The sequence below is a fragment of the Diceros bicornis genome, chromosome 26 (genome assembly GCF_020826845.1).
Source record: "Diceros bicornis minor isolate mBicDic1 chromosome 26, mDicBic1.mat.cur, whole genome shotgun sequence".
Taxonomy (NCBI): domain Eukaryota; kingdom Metazoa; phylum Chordata; class Mammalia; order Perissodactyla; family Rhinocerotidae; genus Diceros; species Diceros bicornis.
This window is the reverse complement of record NC_080765.1, coordinates 45,370,411-45,388,964: the sequence shown is the minus strand read 5'-3', so window position 1 is coordinate 45,388,964 and position 18,554 is coordinate 45,370,411. Positions and strand designations below refer to the sequence as shown.

Below are 18,554 nucleotides of genomic sequence, written 5' to 3'. Positions count from 1 at the left end.
GGTCACCCTGTGCTCAGGAGCCCCTCCTGGCTTCCTCTCCATCTGGTACTCACCTCCCACAGCACTGACTCTAACTTTGGGGGACAGACTCTAGGGGACAGAATGCAGTGTGTGCAGGATTGCCAGAAGGGTGCCTGGGTGGCTAGTAACCACTCTCCATTCCTAGGGGATGGGCACATGAGCCTAGAGCCACTGCTGGGTGACTCTGGCTGGACACTGTCCCTCCAAGACTCTCTTTTCCTGGAATAGCTAGCCTTTCTTGAGGCTCAGGCCACTGACCCTATTAGCCCTGACCAACTCAGCAACAGTGGCTCCAGGCTGTTTAGGTGTTTAGAGGATAGGCCTGACGGGGAACCTGATCCCCAATCCCTCTCTCCACCTGCTGCTCTGAGTTTCCCAGAAGTTTTTCACTCTGTCCTCCTTCCAAGACGCCCCAGTCAACACCATATAGGTGGGGACCTTGGACCCAGCCCTGAGACCACCCCTGAGCACCAGTGCCCACGTCCTGGGTGACATCAGTGGCCACACAGGTGACCCTCCACAATCCAGGCCCTATGGACCTCCTTGCTGGTCACCACCCCAGACCGAGGACTGCACACGTTCAATAGGACACCCTCCTAGCCCTACAGAAGCTCTCATGGCCTCCACACTGGAGTGTCTGCCTCTTCCCTCAAGGAGAACTCCTGTGCCCTATCAGCTCAGGGCTGGAGGAAAGACACTGGACTGAGTTGCCTCTCAATCAGGGTCATTGCCTCCTCAGCACCCTGGGTGATGAGTGGGGGGAATCTGGGCCACCTCATTCACCCTCCAGTCCCCACAGAATTCAGGATCTAAATCAATGCCTCTGGACCTGTGGTTCTGGAATATTCCTCATCAGAATCACCCAGGGAACTTAAAAGTGCAGATGCCATGCCCTCACCCTGAATCCTCACTCTGGGGGTGGGGCCAGGAGTCTGCATTTGAACAAGGTGGGGGTGGCCTGGTGGACAAGGGAGCTGGGCCAGCAGCTCCCCTCTGTCTCATGGCTTTTCTGTGTTTCTGCCATGTTCTCCCTCCCAGGGGCCCATCACTTCACGTTAACTACTTTGCCACACTGATGGCCCTGCTGGAGAGCAGTCTACTCCCCATGTGTGAGGTCACACAGCAGCCGCTTCTGGGACTGCCATCCAGCCACAGTGGCCCCACAGAGCTGCCAACAGCCGAGGCTGTGGGCTATAGCCCCAGTGAACAGTGACGTTAACTGTCATTGGTCGTGATAAGCAGATCAGTCTGAGGGTACAGCCGGACATCTTCTACCAGCCTGTGGCCTGAGAATGCTAAGTCAGCAGACAACCAGAAATCTGGGCCTCAGCAGGATCTTTTCGATGTATGAGGAGATGGAAACTTACATTTTAAAAGCTGATCAGCCCCACCCAGGGGGACAAAAATCACTGGAGAGAAAGCCCTTCATTTCTTCTGAGCACTGAGGGACCTGGGGTGAAGTTTGGTGGCAGGAACTTGAGAATCTGAAACATTCTGCTTTCAGAAGAGGTTGAATCCAGAGTTGCTGGGTGGCAGGTGGGGGGATGGAAGGAGAGTGAGTGGGAGGAGGAGGCGGAGAGAGGAACCCAAAAGTTGGTCGGGCGCCCAGAAGAGAAGTGTCCAATGTGAAATTTGAGGCTGCTTTCAGTGCTACTTGGAAACTTCTACTTCCTCAGCCTTTAAGAATTAAGTCTACTACACAAAAAAGCCATGTCAAACGGATTAATCTTATTTTTAAAAAGGTACGGTCTCATAATCAAAATTTAAAACTTTTGTGCTTCAAAGGACGCCATCAAAAAAGTGAAAAGAGAGGCCACAAAATGGGACGAAGTATTTGCAAATGATAATCTGATAAGGGACTATTTCCAGAATACATAAACTACACTTACAACTTAACAATAGAAACACAAATAATCCTATGTAACAAAGGGCAAAAGATCGAAGTATACATTTCTTTAAGGAAGATATACAAATGGTCAATAAGCACATGAAAAGATGCTAAACATAATTAGTCATGAGGGAAATGCAAATCAAAACCAGAATGGGTACCACTTCATACCCATTGGGGTGGCTAGAATAAAAAAGACCTAATAGTAAGTGTTGGTGAGGATGTGGAGACATTAGAACTTTTGTACCTTGCTGTCAGAAATCTAAACTGGTGTTGTCACTTTCGAAAACAGTCTGATGGTACCTCGAAAAGTTAAACACGTAGTTGCCATATGGCCCAGCACTTCCACTCCCGGGTGTATACTCAAGAGAAAACATCTGTCCACACAGAAACTTGTACACTGATGTTCATAGCACCATTGTTCACAATGAACAATGACCCAAACCCGAGTGAGACTTTGACCAAAAAAGTGTACTTTGTAGGTCTGTCCCTCTGAGGCTCACAGGGGGGGCCCCTCAGAAGCCTGGGTCCTCTTTGAAGGTGTCAGAGGTTGAATTGTGTCCCCCCTAAAATTCATATGGTGATGTCCTGCCCCCAGTACTTCAGAATGTGACCTTAATAGGAGCCAGTGTCTCTACAGAGGGAATGAAGTTAAAATGAGGTTTTGGGGCCAAAAGCTGGAAACATCCCAAATGTCCACCAATAGGTGAATGGATAAACAAAATGTGTTCTATCCCCACACTGGAATATTATAGACCTATAAAAAGGAATGAAGCACTGACATCCACTACAACATGGATGAACCTTGAGAACATTAGGCTAAGGGAAAGAAGCCACAGACAGAATGGGTCCCCTAGTGTGTGATTCCATTTATATGAAATGTGCAGAACAGGAAAATCCATAGAGACAGAAACTAGGTGAGTGGTTTCCTAGGCTAAGTGAGAGGTGTGGATGAGGGGATTAAGTGATGATGACTAAGGGGTGAGGAATTTCTTTCGGAGGTGGTGAAAGCTTCTAAAATTGACTGTGGTAATGACTGAACAGTTCTGTGCATTGAATTGTCCACTTTAATGGGTGAAGTGTATTGCACATGAATTCTATCTCACTAAAGTTATAAATAAAAGGTCCGGCTCCCAATGAAACAGAAGATGCCTTCAGACGGTGGCCTTTGTGAGACAGTCCTGGAGGTGCCAAGTGCCACATGGGGCCGGGAAGCCAGGATCGTGGAGATGAAGCCCAGAAATATTTCTTGTAGCTGAAACAGGAACATCTCCCTTCTCTCTCCCAGCCTGGAATTCAAAGATGGCCCAGGGAAGGGTCTGGACTTCCTGGGTGTGGAAAGGGGGTTTTGGACAATTGACTAGGCTCAGAACAGGCAGGGAGACACCAGCTGAGGTCTAGTTAACAAAAGTGACACTTTGACCAAGGAAATGTGATTTGTAGGTCTGTCACTCTGAGGCTCACACAGGTGGCTCCTCAAAAGCCTGGGTCCTCTTTGAGGGTGTCAGGGGTTAAATTGTGTCCCCCCCAAATTCATACGCTGAAGTCCTACCCCCAGTACCTCAGAATGTGACCTTAATAGGAGCCAGTGTCTTTACGGAGGGAATGAAGATAAAATGAGGCTATGGGGCAAGAATTCCTGTCTGGGAGGTAAATTCTAGAGGGCAGCTCTGTGTGAGTGCTTTTGTGTGTGTAAGAAGAGGCGTGTGTGTGTGTTTGTGTGTGATTGTCAGGGACACTGAGGAGCAAGGACTGTTATGGGACAAGGGTGTTACTTTCCTAAGCGGACCTGACATGTTCCTGGGGAAGCTGGTGAAGGGAGGGTCTGGAGGGTCAGAAGAATCCCCAATCCCAGGAGATCCTTTATCCCCTGGAAACCTGGGGGTAGAGCTTGGGCAGAGCTTTCCTGGAAACTTTTCAAATTCCTCTCAGGTGCCTGGACCAGCAGCTCAGGATCTGCATCGCGTCAGTGTCTATTCCTCCCTTTGGGGTGCCCTCCGTCATCCCCCACCCTCCCTCGCCCCCCACCTCCATCAAGGTGTAGCGGTTAAGCGCGAGCACTCCACTTGGGTGGCCCGGGGTTCACAGGTTCAGATCCCAGGCGCACACCGACACACTACTTGTCAAGCCATGCTGTGGCGACGTCCCATATAAAGTGGAGGAAGATGGGCACGGATGTTAGCTCAGGGCCAATCTTCCTCAGCAAAAAAAGAGGGGGATTGTCATTGGATGTTAGCTCAGGGCTAATCTTCCTCACAAAAAAAAAAAAAAAAAAGAGTGTGAACAGATGCTCCATTGCTCTCTGGGCCTTGTGACAGTGGAGTCTTCCAGAGCCCCGTGACCAGGCCCAGTTTAGGAGGGAGATTTGAGAGCAGATTATTCCCACTGAGCGGCATCATATTTCATTTTCCTATTTCTTGTGACATTGGGCCAAGACTCAAAGTTTGTTAGCAGGTGCCCCGCAAAGATATTTGCCCAGGCCCTACACACTCTGTGAGCGGAACTGACTGCCCAGTGGTCCCCAAACCAGCGTGTATAAAGCCAGATGGGGCCACAACGTGGAGACACGTGAGGAAGTCTACGGGGTCCGACCCACCTCTGTGGTGGAGCCCAGTGTCTGGGGTGAGCAGGGGCCTGGGCTGCTGTGGGCTTGCAGGGTCAGCAGTCGGGCAGAGCAGCTGCAGGCACCGCTGTGTCCCTGTGGCTGCCCCAGAGAGGAATGGTCACTGCCAATTCCTCCCCCGGCCCGCTCTCCCCCAGGACCAGAGAGGGCCGGGTATCTGGGATCTGGGTTCACCCGGCACGCTCCAAAGCAGTGTTCATACTTGTATATCTGTGTGCCCGGTGACTGTATGTGCGTGTGTGTGCGTGTGTGTGTGTGTTTAGAACACGTGTGGAGTCTTGACAATGTCACACAGGCCTGAGTGTAATTGTTCCCTCTACAGAGATCCCAAGTCCCCCTGAGAATCTGTGGACCCAAGTGGGTAGAAGCTCCTCCCCATGTAGGGTAGGGGCCTCAGTGGGGGCCTGGGCTCTAGTGTGCGAGGCTGAGAATGTTCTGGCCCTTCTGGGACCCAGGAGGTGGAAAGATCAGGTGCCTTTGTCTGAACTCTGCCTCTTTTCACAGCACAGGTTTGTAAACAATCTCTGTGATGACACTGAACGTGAACTCCAGGCAGCTGCACAGGTGGGTGAGAATGCCCCCAGCCCGCTGCTCTCCGTATCTCAGGTGGGCTGAGGTGGTCACCACGACAGTGATGATATTGATGATGATGATGAAGGTGCCACCTCAGGTCTGCTCATTCCTTACACTGGACAAAATGGACACCTGTGTGGCAGCTGAGTGCACAGGTGGGGGACACGGAGGCCCAGGGAGGCTGAGGGAGGTGTCCGAGTCACAGGGCATACTGACGACAGAGCAGCGATGCCAGACGCCAGATCCCCGGACACCTGGCTGGATCCAGTTGCGTCGGGAGGCAGGGCTGGGGCTGGTGGAGAAGACTGAAAGGGAGGGAGGCTGGGGGATTGAAGACTCATGGTTTTCTCCTAACAGCTCGACTCAGACCTGGAAGACATGGAGGTGAGTTTTGGCCTTGCCCCTCCCCCAGAGCTCAGTCTCCCCGAGCTGGGCGAGTCCAGGTTATTGCATCTGGGCTCCTGGCCCCCTCGTGCCTCAACCAGAGCCACGGAGGCCACAGCGGGGACGGCAGACTTCAGCAGGCAGGGGCAGGTCTGCAGCTTTGGCGCCCTTCCATCCCCAGGACAATGTCAGTGAGGACTTGCTTGACACCGGCGGTACTCCCCATCGGGAAAACAACGCAGTGAGTTGGAGGCGCCCCTCTCAGCCCTCCTTGCTTTCCCTTCCCCTCTGGCTCTCTCTCAATTTTGGTGCAGCCAGGTGTGTACACAGGCCCATGAGTTGGGGGTGCAGGGATGGCCCCCGACAGCTCAGGAGGTGGCAGCCTCGCTGGCAACAGCCTCCAGGCCTCCCCACCCAGCACACAGTAGCCAGAGCCCTGCCCTCAATTCCATGCTAAATGAGCCTAATGGGCCATGTGCTGGGCTCTGAGGCCAGTCAGCCAACAAGCAGGTACAGCCATCGTGGTTTATGCCACGGAGGGGAGTTGAGGGGCAGAGCCTCTGGGAAAATCCTCGTGTCTTTGGAGCTGTTGGCAGGAAAGCAGGCAGGTTCCATGTTGATCTACTGTCTCCCAGACTCTCAGAAAGCCTGGGAGGCCTCAGCCAGGGTCAGGACCTGGGGCTGCATCCCCCGAGGTGGGACCCTGAATGGCTCCCCATCCCCACGGGACTCTACTCCATTACTTCCTGAAGTGCAGCAGGTGTTACGTCGCCCTGAGTCCAGAGGACCTCTGGCCCCACCCTGGAACCTGAGGGTGCAGAAGCCCTTGAGCCTGAAGAGAGCTTTTGGGACAGAACTCTGAGGTTTTCCTAAGGGCTGTTGCATGGGCTGCAGGACGCACTGGCCTGGGCATGGGAGATCGTGGCTCCTTGCTTTCAGGCTTTGAGCGATGTGGCGCAATTCATCTGGAGTATGTTTGAGTTTCTGCTCCCGTATAGCTCAGTTCTCCAAGTACCACATATGGGTCTAGGGGGCCCCACGGGGTCCAGGAGGAGCCGCCACACCTAGCAGCCCTTTGACTTCCCCCTTCTCTAAGAGTACCTTCTGAAGCGATGTTTGCCATCTGATCAGCCTTGACCTGTCCCTGACAATGTCCATTACCTCCTCCCTGTGCACAGTCTGGCCACCCTGCCCACCACACTCTTCCTGCCCTGGTTTCCTTCTGCAAGTCTGACTTGTCACTCTAGCCCTGGTGTCTTAATAAAAGTTGGTTGAACCAAATCGAGTGCCTGTTGGGAGGGGAGGCAGGGGGCCCAGTGGTTACAGGGAGAGGCTGGGCCTCAGATGGACCCGGGCTGGGGTCCTAGCTCTGGGGAGCAAGGATCTGACCTCTCCAATCTGTGAACGGGTCCCTGCTCACAACTGCTCATGGACTTGTGGTAGAAATGGGAAGATTCCAAGTTGGTGCCTTGCTCATCACAGGGCCTGATGCACAGCAGGACTCCATCACTGCCCCGGGGGGCAGCAGGGGGCTCGGTTTCAGGGGCTTTGGCCACTTCTGTTCTTCTCTCAACCTCCCTCTTTGGGCCTTCGTCGCTCCACCTGGGCTGGGGCCTCTGAAACTCCTTGGTCTTTCTCCCAAGATCAGAGGCCTGGGAGCTGAGACAGAGGGGGAGGAGGGTGCACCTCTACCTGGGCCAGGAAGAGGGGCAGAGGAGGGAGGGACAGGACTCTGATCTCTGGCCTGTGGCCTCACCTGGGCCTGCAAATGCAGAGACTGGGGGAGCCAGGAGCAAGGCCTGGGGGGCCAGCAGTGCTCAGCATTTGTGAGGCCAGATGCCCCTCCCCCAAACACCTACTCCCTCAACTCCTGCCTGAGGCAGATACACACAGAGCAGCTGTGCACTCAGGGTGGCTGGCAGGAGCAGCAGCTGCTGAGATGAAGTGAGGGGTGGAGCTGGACCTGAACTGTGGAGGGTTCCAGGGCCTTGACCTGAGGGCAGAGCAGGGAGGAGGGAGGAAGACATGGGCCTGGTGAGGAGGAGACACCCAGCAGAGGGAAGGCTCCCTGATCACAGCCCAGGGCTGAGCCCACTGTCTGGGGAGGGGAGGCTGCAGGGAGAGAGGGATGTGGGGAGGGGCTTGGGAGCCAGGAGGCCTCAAGGACCTGGGGCATTTCTGTGGGTCATTGTCCCCCTCCCTCATCTGCCAGCTTCTTCAGAGCCTTTTGGATCACAGCCTGAACTTGTGGTTCATAGAAAGACCGCCCCCTGGGGGCAGCTGTGTGTGCAGCAGGAGGAGGCCATGGCTGAACCACGACCCTGACCTGAGCTTCTTGGTGGCCCTGAGGATCCTGAGGGACCCTGCTTGCTCTCAGCCCTGCCCCAGCAGGGGAGGGGACTAGGGGAAGTGTCTCCCTTCCTCTTAGCCTGGCCCTTCCTTCCTGAGGCAGAAGGCAGCCCAGTCTGATAGTCCTTTTGCAGAGCCCCATTGCGGCCCACACCCTACCCTCTGTCACATCCAGGGGACCCCTGTGACAGCCTGTACGTGGGAAGGCTCATCTCTGGCCTGAGTTCTCTGGGTACAAGGGGCCGCCCACCACCAGGTCCTCACCCAGCCTTCACTTCTCCTTGGCCATGTCCTAGCCTCACCTCCTGTCACCGTTCAAGTCCTTTCAGACCCTTTCTCTCATTTCTCAAGTGACACTGTGTCCACCTCCACTCACCTCCCCTTATGTCCTCCCACCTGACTCTTCCTACAGAGAAACCCTCCTCCTGTGCTGAAGCTATTTCCATCCAGCAGCCAAGGCCTCAGTGATTTCCTTGTTAAAAAGGAAGAACTCTGGGGGCCAGCCTGGTAGTGTAGTTGTTAGGTTTGTGTGCTCCGCTTCGGCAGTCCAGGGTTCGCGGACTCGGATCCTGGATGCAGACCTATGAACCGCTGATCAAGCCTGTGGTGACATCCCACATACCAAATAGAGGAAGATGGGCACGGATGTTAGCTTGGGGGCAGTCTTCCTCACACACACACACACACAAAAAAAACAAAAAAGGAAGAACTCTGGGGCCAGCCCGGTGGCGTAGTGATTAAGTTTGTGCGCTTCACTTCAGTGGCCCAAGGTTTGCAGGTTCAGATCCCAGGCAGGGACCTACATACTGCTTATTAGGCCATGCTGTGGCAGGCATCCCACATATAAAGTGGAGGAAGATGGGCATGGATGTTAGCCCAGAGCCAATCTTCCTCAGCAAAAAGAAGAGGATTGGCAACAAATGTCAGCTCAGGGCTAATCTTCCTCACAAAAGTGAAAAAAAAAAAAAAAGGAAGAACTCCCTGCACCAAATCCTCCGCCTTCCCGTTGTGAATAAACTCTACCGCTGGGCTGTAAGACCCCATCTGCATCCTCAGGGCCCTGGGGATCTCTCCTCCTGGACAACATCTCCAGCAGCCTGCCAAGCTCCTCTCATCTCAGGGCCTTTGCACGTGTTGTTCCCTCTGCCTGGGATGCCCTTCCTCCTGTTCTCCAAGACTGCCTCCCCCTCCTATTTCAGGCCGTGTTCCCCTCAACAGCCCAGCACATTCCCTGGCACACAGTAGGTGCTGAAGAAATGATAAAGCCTTTAAATGCTGTGAGTTCTCCCAACTCCTCACTCTCAATCTCTTACTTGACCAATCCTTCCTCCTTGACATTTCCCTCCCTGGGCTCTTCCAGGACTCATTTGTTCTGTGACATCTGGTGACTCTCTGTACCCCAATCTTCCTCCCACCCTACAAGGGGACCATGCCCAGGCTCAGTGCTTTCCCACCCAGCTGAGCCCAAGAACCTTCTCTACCTTCCCCAGATGTGGGGTTGATCTCCCTCAGCCCCTTGAGCCCTGGATGCTGAGTTCACTCCTTTCCACAACCATGTGCTAAAGAGCAGCTGTGTGTCAGGTTGGGAGAGGGGCACAGATAACTCAGACACCATGTTGTTGTGTGTGAAAAGCCACAGACTAAAGCAGGAGTGCGTGTTCTTAGAGCTGGGGGGCGAGGGCGCTTTGTTTTCGCTCCAGTTTTTACCAGAAGTCACGTGACTTTGAATCTGTGCACCAGAGGGGGAAGGAGGCCAAGACTGCCAGGTGGGTAGAAGGAAGACGGTTGGGCCATCAGCCTAACCAGCTCTGGGTTTGGAGGATTACGTGTGGGTAGGGGTAACCAAGTGACAACTCGACCCCTGGCAGGCAGGTTTCGCTCCCTTGCTAGCATTTTCAGTTTGAATTAGTTATCAACGTTCCAGAACAACCGCTTTCCCATGAGAATCCAGAATCTGGGATTTTACATTTTATTCAATTTAAATTAATTTAAACAGCCACATATGGCTAGAGGATACTATATTGGACAGCACAGACTGGGGGTAGACTCCAGAGGAGAAATATTCCAGGGTGAGATCCCTTGGCCTTATCCACAGCTGGTTATGACAAATGGCCACCCCCTCACACACACACCGCTGGCGTGTCTGGGGTGGGGGGGACTCTCCCCCACCTGCTCCCATCCACCTGTTATTCAAGGTGCTGGTGGGGGAAGGAGAAAGGCATCTCTCTGACACAGTGGGGAGGGTAACAGATGGTATTCAGGGAACTTAAAAATGTAGAAGGACCACTTTCCAGAAGGCTGTTTTACTTTGAGCATTTTGAAATACATGCCTGAGGCCAGGAAGAGATGCCTCTGGGGAAGGGCAGAACTAACATGCAGGGTTGGTGGACTCAGAAGGAGGTGGGGTGGGGTGGTGGACAGGGACAGCCGCTGCAGGCCTGGGCTGCGGAGGATGCCGGGGAGATGCGCGCAGGGCAGGCCTGGGGAACCCGGCGCAGTTAGTACAGGGTCTCCCGCGCGTGGGTTCTCAGGTGGCGCAGCAGGTGGGAGTTGCGGCTGAAGCTGCGGCTACACTGTAAGCATGAGTAGGGCCTGGCCCCCGTGTGCACCACCATGTGCCGCAGCAGGTTGCAGCTGCGGCTGAAGCTCTTGCCGCACTCCCGACACTCCTGGGGGGGCTCGGCCTGCCCATTCGCCGCCGCATCCCCCGTCCCTGCATGGGTGGCCAGGTGCCGCTGCAGGTGGGCATTGCGCCTGAAGCTGCGGCCGCATGTCTGGCAGCCGTAGGGCCGCTCCCCGGTGTGGCTGCGGCGGTGGCGGGCCAGGTTGGAGCTGTTGCGGAAGCGGTGGCCGCAGGTGTCACAGATGTGGGGCTTCTCCCCGGTGTGGATGCGCTGGTGGCGCGCGAGGTGGGCGCTCTGGCTGAAGCCCTCACCGCACTGGCTGCAGCGGCAGGGCTTCTCGCCCGTGTGGCTGCGCTGGTGGCGGGCGAGGTCCTGTATCTGGCTGAAGCTCTTGTCGCACTGGGTGCAGTGGTGGGGCCTCGCGCCGCCGTGGCTCAGGAGGTGGCGGGCGAGGCTGGCCCGGCGCACGAAACGCTTCCCGCAGTGCGGGCAGCCGTAGGGCTTCTCGCCCGTGTGCACCCGCAGGTGGCAGACCAGCTGGGAGCTCTGGCTGAAGCTGCGGCCGCAGAGCTGGCAGGAGTAGGGCCGCTCGCCCGTGTGCACGCGCCTGTGGGTCCCCAGGTGCTCGCTGCGCCGGAAGGCCTTGCCGCAGTCGCCGCACACATAGGGCCTGCGCTCAGGGATCGGGCGCAGGCTGCCAGAGCACTCGGAACACTGGTGGCCCTGGTCCTTGGCGTGGGTCCGCAGGTGGCGCTTGAGGCTGGAGCGGCGCTGGAAGGTTTGGCCGCAGTGGGAGCACAGGACGGCCGCTGGCTCCGGCGCTTGGGTCTTGGTCTCTGGGGCACACCGCGGCTTCTGGTCCCGGTCGTGCGCCAGCAGGTGCTGCATGAGGCTGGCCCGGCGCTGGAAGCCCTGGCCGCACTCGGCGCACAGGAAGGCGGGCTCGGAGGAGTGCGTCTGCAGGTGCTTGCTCAGGTGCGACCTCTGGCGGAAGCGGTGGCCGCAGAGGTGGCAGGCGTGTGGCCGCTCGTCCGTGTGTGTGCGCATGTGCAGCTTGAGGATGGAGCTGCGGCCGAAGATCTTCCCACAGCACCGGCATGGGAAGGACCGCGCCCCCGGGTGAGAGCGCAGCTGGTGCGCCTCCAGGCGGGCCAGCTCCGGGAAGCTCACGCCGCATTCTGGGCAGACGACCTTCATCTCTCGCTCCGACTTGGGGACCTCCCCGGCCACTTTGACCTCCGGAACGTCACTCTTGCTGGGAGACGACGCTCCTCCGCCGCTGCCATTCACCTCCGGGCGCTGGCCGAGCGACTGCGCATGGGGCTCTTCCACCACCCTGGGACTATCTGCCCGAGACTCTGCTGAGGTGGCAGCGGGTCGGGCAACCCCTTCCGGCTCGTCGTTAAACTCTTCGTCTGGGGTTCTGCTTCCAAATCCTGGGAAAGAAGCAGAAAACAGGGACGATCAGGCCTGTTCCGAGGGGCTCCTAGGAACTGCCGGAACTGCATTGTCTGGAATCGGAAAGAAACCCAGGATTCTCCAAAGCCGCTGGGTGGGCAGAGGGTGAGGATTAAAAAAAAATAACACAATAACAAAACAAATAATAAAATTTTCCACTGTAACCGATTTAAAGTGTACAGTTCAGATCCATCAGGTACTTTCACAATGTTGTGCAACGACTATCTACCAATGTTGTGTCACCACTATCTACTGCCCGACCTCTCATTCCCCCAGAGGGAAACCCCACACCCACTAGCAAGCACCCCATGACCACTTATTTTAAAAGCTCAAAGTTAGCAGCGTTGGTTATTAGACCAGACACAATGAGCTTCTAAAAATGTGTACATAAGACCTCATCAAAATAGCCCATTTTTAGCCAAAGAGGCCAAAAAGTCAGGTAGGGTCTGGAGCTTCAGAGACCACGCCCAAAACACAAAAAAGAGCCTTCAGTGGTGGTAAGCCCAGGAAGGGCCTCTTACCCAGAGGGTGCATGGGCCAAGATTTCTTTGCTGGGACGTCTTCAAATGTCAGGCACTCCTGTAACAAAAGGAGGGGCAGAGACCCTCAGTGAGTGAGGAACGGGGCTCTGGGAACTGAGGGGGATGAAGAGCTTTCAAGGTTTAAATTAAGGAAGACATGGATTTGCTAAAACTACAGAGGCAGAGAACGTTCCAGGGCATGAGGACAACCTGGAGTAAAGGGACCAGTCCAGCTCACCAGCACAGCTGCCAGCTCCTGATCTCGGGAGTTCTCCTCCAGCCACAGCAGGGGACCCTGGGGGGCTGACAGCATTGGGGGAGGAAGAAAGAGCTGTTAGAAGCCAGCCTTACCTATCATGTGGCTACGAGGCCATGCACCCATTGCCGGGGCCTGGGAGAGATATCTTGGCTCTCTTCCATCCCTGTCAACTAGGGAGACTGCCCACTGCTGCCCTGCCCTCATGCACTCAGCCTCTCAGCTCCCACTTTACTTGGGCACCAGCTCCTCACCGCTATCTTGCAGGGCCTGGAATGTCTTCTTGGGACCTGGGCTCTGGGTCTGCTTTGAACTTGGGGAATGTCTCCAGGGCCCCAGCTCAGCAGGCTTGGAGGGTCCTGGCTGAGATGGTGGGAGTTCCTTCGATGGCTCCAGGGCTGGAGCCCCTTCTGTGGGCACTTCTCCTTTGGGGCTGTGGCTGGAGACCTGGGAAGGGCCCCCATGTTCCTCCAAGGTGATGTCTGCACGGGGACAGTTCTTGCCAGAATTAAAACTAAAATCCTGTTCAAAACACATTCATGTTAGGCGACAGACAGGGCAATAATCCATTTCCTACTGACTCCCAAGGGAAATGGAACAGAGGAAAGGTGCAAATCAGACAGGGAAGGAGTTAGGAGGTTAAGAAGGACTCGGTGGAGGGAGGAAAGTGGAGTTTTCAGTGATTTCTTAATGGGGCAATGAAGTCCCTGTCTTCTCACCCTGCTGCCCGGCCCGCCTGGCCCACCACCCTCTTACCAGTGGCCCCACATTGCTGGACTCTGTCTGGACACCCTCCAGCAGCAGCACCACCTCCTCGCCATCCCTGAGCTGCTGGCCCTGGAGCCGGGCCAGGAGGTGTGGGGGCAGCACGCTCAGGAACTGCTCCAGCACCAGCAGCTCCAGGATCTGCTTCTTGGTGTGCAGCTCGGGCCGCAGCCAGTGGCTGCAGAGCTCCCGGAGCCGGTTCAGGGACGCCCTCGGCCCCATATCCTCCTGATACTGGAAGCATCTGAAGAGCTGGTGAGCCACCTCAGGCCGGTGCCTGGCCTCTGGCCGCCTGGGGCCCTCCTGGCCGGTGGCCTCCTCCTCCTCCAGTTTGACGGCTCCGAGCTGCTCCTGCTCCCACGCAGCCAGGACAGGTTCTGCAAGCATACTTCACTTTGGGGGATGCCTCACAGCAGCTGCTCCCACTCTCGGGTCTCTCTCCCTCTCTGCTCTCACACCTGTGGTATTAAGAAATGCCTAAAGATGTGGCCTCCAGAAAAATCGTTTCTCACACTGGTCATGTGCAGTGGGTCAGAGGGCAGCACAGCCCCAGGCCTCAGCCTAACCAACACACCAAAAGGCAGAGAAAACAACAGTCCTGTGTTATCGTCTTCTCCTGCAGCATTTAGAACTTTGCATCACTTTACCCCAGTGATCAAAGTCGGCATCCCTGAGAAGACACTCTGGCTTTCCCTGCCTCTTGATGTCGTACCTCCGGGTGGCACATGGCAACACCAAAGACAGGTCCCTGCCAAAAATGTTCTATTGCAATCCAATCCAGCCTTTAGACCCAACTGCCAGTTCAAAGGGCATTACAGGGAACAAGAACAAGTCAAACGATCCCTCCAGGAAACAGTCACACAAACCAGAAGACGGGACATTCCCAGAAACACCCAGGCAGGTTCTTCAGTCTACGTTATAAAGAATAAGTGCCGGTAGGGGGCGCATTGCTCTAGGGGAGACTAACAGCCAATACAGCCAAATGCATGAAACTTGACTGGATCCTGATTTTTTTTTAAAAAAGATATTCTGGAGTCAGTTGGGGAAGTTTGAATACGAATGGGGCACTAGATGATAATGGAGACGACTGTTAATTTCTGAGCTGGTATTCCAGATTTGTGGTATGTAGGAAATGCCTTCATTCTTAGAAGGTGTTGAAGGGTTTGGAAGTGACAGGGTAGGAGGGTTCAGCAATATTTATGGACCGACAGGCAAATGTACCAAAATTACTGCAATCGTTGATTCTGGGAGATGAATCATTGCATTGTTCTTTCAACTTCTCTGGAAGTTTGAGAATTTTAAAGATAAGGGGTTGGGTGGGGGAGTTCATGCATGTGACATCTCCTTGACCAGACACCCTGCCCCTCACTTTATGGCTCTGGAGGTGGCTCCCAGCAGCCAAGGCCGAGGCCACTCATCTGACCAGTGCAGGGCTGAGCTCCCACTTGGTGTTCCAATCCCCTCACCTCCCTAGGTTCCATTCCCGGGGACTGAGGCCAGGATGAGCCAGGGAGCTGGGGTGGGTCTCCAGATGAGAGACTGAGGCTCACAGCTTGCAGAGCTTTGTGACACATGTGTCCCCACGGCACGCCAAAGCTGGCCTCGCCCACTTCAGAGGCCTCTAGTGGGTGCGCCATTGGGAGCTAGGTGATGGGTGGGAGAGGCAGTCATTTTCCTTTCTTTCTTAATTTTTTTTTTTTTTTTTTTTTTTTATTTAACTGTGGATTCTGCCTTGGTCTACCAGTCTGGGAGATATCCATCCCAATCCTGTGAGACTGGCTAGCAATAAAAAGTCAATGTTTCTAACTTGCCACTAGAGGGCACTGGTTCCATGGGACTGACAACCTCCCCCACCCCTCCTCCTGAGTCCACCCCACTTCTCTCACCCCAATGGCTCTGAGGGGCTCCGCCTTCCTTTTGGGGGGTGGCCCAGAGCCAGCAATGGGGAGCTGCCCCAAGTTCAGCCCCACCCACAGGGGACTTAATTCAGTCCTTCAGCACAAACCCAGACATTTTTCTGAACAGGACCATACTTTTGTTGCAAAACTTTGAGGCACTTTTATATTTTAATTTGGGCAGGAATTATTTTATGGATCCGGAAACCCAAGTTTTAACATCTTTCTGCCCTCCCTGCTCTCCTGCCTCAGGGCTACAATGAGCTTCTCCCAGACCTGCCCCCCCACCCCCACCCCATGGACATCCCAGGCAGGGAGATGGGAAGAAAGCCTCCTGCATCACTTCCCACCACCGGAAGGGAGGAGAGCAGTGCCCCGAACCTGGGGGACAGCATAAGGTGGGTGTGCGTCCGTGCACAATAACACAAATGACCACAGCTAACAGCTGGTCCTGTCAGTGACCCATTTTACACAGGTGCAGACATTTGCCAGAGACAGTAACCCAGCCTTGGCAATGGAGCCAGGGAGAAGTCAGCCTGGTGGAGAGCTTTGGACAGTTTGTGGAGCCCCTGTAGAGATCCGGGCTGAGGGCCCAAGGGTTCTCTGAACCTGTGAGGTGTGATGTGATAGAAGAACAGAGGAAAGCTGGATTGTTTGTTTGGTTTGGTTTTGGTTTTGGTGAGGAAGATTGGCCCCGGGCTAACATCTGTACCAATCTTCCTCTATTTTGTATGTGGGTTGCCGCCACAGCATGGCTGATGAGTGGTGTAGGTCCACGTCCAGGATACGAACCTGCGAACCCTGGGTGTGCCAATTTAACCACTATGCCACCAGGCCAGCCCCAGAAAGCTGCATTTTAAGCCTGGCCCTAGCTCTTCCCACCCCAGAGAAGGAGAGGGATGCGATGCTTAGACAAAGACCCAGGCCTACATCCTGCCCACCTGCCCACCTCCCCCACCTCCCTCCTGCATCTTCCCAGCTTCCCTCCCCTCCCCCACCTTCCTGCTTCTCTCCAGTCTCCCCCCCCCCAGAATCTCCCCACCTTTCCCCCTCCTCCCTTCAGCACTTTCCCTGCCTCTCCCCACAGCCTGTCCAATCTCAGTTCTTTCCTGCACTTTGGCATCTGACCCTACGTGGGGCTCCTTCTACCCACTGGCGCCCCTCTTCTGGGACTCCACAATGCACCCGCCACCTGTCTCTCCCTGTCCAATGACACGCTGTGCCACAATCATGGTTGAGTGTATTTCTCCTCTTGGCCTGCGAATAGGAACTGGGTCTTATTCGCTAGCTGTTCATCCAGCGCTTGAAGTGACTTCACTGCTTGTTAGTAGAAATAACAAAACGGGAATGGTAATGGCCACCTCGCAGTTGTAATTATTGAGGAATGCACACAAAAATGTCTGGTGCAGAAAAGGTCTTTGATAAATGTTCAAGAAAACAGGTTTTTGTTTCGTTGCGTTTTGGCAGCAAGAGCAAATAGTGAGAGACCCCATCACGCGTAATCAGGGACTCTGGAATGAGGGCCGCGGGGCCCAAGTGCCTGTCTGCACGCGCTCTCTGCTTTGGGTCACTGAAGCCTACTCCAGCCTATGCGGTAAATTATAACTTCTCCATTTGACACGTGCAAAGAGCGGCCCTGTGAGAATGGGTGACTTGCTCAAGGTCACACCAGGAGCCAGGATTTGCTTTAAAGTAAGAATGCTGATCTTGAGCACAGTGCAAAAGCTCAGAAACAGAAAAGGACCCAATTTCCCTCCTGCTGTGGGCGATTTGCCTCGTTTTAGCCAGAATATCACAGCATGAATCAGAAAAAATTAGGGGCTTCCAAATTCCACCCCTCAGACCTAGACACACAGGTTGCTGGGACCTCCAGGCGAGGTCTCACCAAAAGGTTTGAAAGAGGTGGGATTCAAGGGAAGTTGGCCTTAGAGTCTCTCCCTCCCCCCAGGTCTCCAGGACAAAAGCTCTGTTAATATGCACATCTTTGGGGGTGGGGTGGGCTGGATTGGGTTGGGGCAGGCTCTTCAGCCACCATCCAATATTTGACCAGCTTAATCTGGAGCCCAGAGAACCGGGGAGGCCAACACTGGGCTAGCCCGGGGTGGGGATGCTGCCACGAGACCCGCCCAGGCAATAGGAGAGCCCAGAGCCAGGTCCTCAGCCAGGAACTCTCCCTTTCTCCAGGGACACAGTTGGCAGGAGCCTGGTCGGCTTGTCTTTGTTGGCCCGGCTCCCCTCCTGGTGCTGGGCTGAGTCCATGAGGCCATCAGTCCACTGGAGGCACGTGGAGCCCGCTTTCCCCTCCCCAGTGAGTCCAGCAAGCCCATGTCACAGGAAGTCCCGCGAGCCTCCCTGATGCCCCCATAGTCACAGGTCCACCAAGTTGGCTGGCACTGGGCTTCCCAGCAGGGTCCACCCACATCCTCTCAAGACTTTCTTCCAGCCACCTAGTCCCCTATCCCACTGCTGAGGCCTGCAGCCCCCCTTATTTCTCCAAGCTGCTGTGAACCCCTATGTCTGTCCTGGCAGCCTGCACCCCAGGCCTCCCTGCGACTCACCTCTCCGGGTCCCCACTCCAGAGGCAGAGATGCTGGGGGTTCTCTGAGGGCCCCAGGGCCAGAGTCAGCCTCAGCCAGCCTGGGGAAGAACTCCGGGAAAGTGGAACAGGAAGTTCCCTGCCCCAGTCCCATCCAGGTGAAGAGGGGGCTTCCCAGAGTTAACCCTTAACCTCCCAGTTTGGGAGCCAGGTGGTAAGAGGGCGGGGCCAGAGAAAGAAAGTGGCTGATCCAGATTCCAACCCAGGACTGTGTCTCAGAGTCTAACTACCCCCCAGGTAAGAGCCGACTCCTCCTACTCAGGGCTGGCCCTGTGCCTCTGAGGGTTCTGTCACCCTGTACTTTTTAAAATGTCTGGTGTGTGCCGGGCTCTTTGCTAGGCAATCCATTCACACGACACATCTTTGCCAAGTGCTTGCTGTGTGCAGGCAGCGGTAGGTGCTGAGGACAGAGAGGTAAACTGGAGGAACAGGCGCTGACCTCCTGGGGCTCACAGGCCCCATGCATGAGCAAACAGTGGTGGATGTTCAGAAGGAAACAGTACAGTACCATGTGGTGAGAGAAGAGAGGGTGCCATCAACTGTGCCACCTAAAGTCCTCCCAAGAATCCTGCCAGGTGGCTTTTGTCCCAGCTCTACCAAT

At 55.2% G+C, this 18,554-nt stretch overlaps 1 protein-coding gene across 1 annotated transcript; it reads right to left on the bottom strand.

Moving 5' to 3' along the window:
* Positions 1–9,560: 9,560 nt before the first annotated feature.
* On the bottom strand, positions 9,561–18,187 carry ZSCAN10 (zinc finger and SCAN domain containing 10). The gene is made up of 6 exons (XM_058570218.1): positions 17,916–18,187; positions 13,454–13,920; positions 12,952–13,219; positions 12,680–12,744; positions 12,442–12,499; positions 9,561–11,898 (listed from the first exon to the last, which is right to left on the bottom strand). Exons 2-6 carry the CDS (start codon positions 13,847–13,849, stop codon positions 10,337–10,339), a joined length of 2,349 nt encoding a protein of 782 aa, XP_058426201.1. The 5' UTR covers positions 13,850–13,920; positions 17,916–18,187; the 3' UTR covers positions 9,561–10,336.
* Positions 18,188–18,554: the final 367 nt, after the last annotated feature.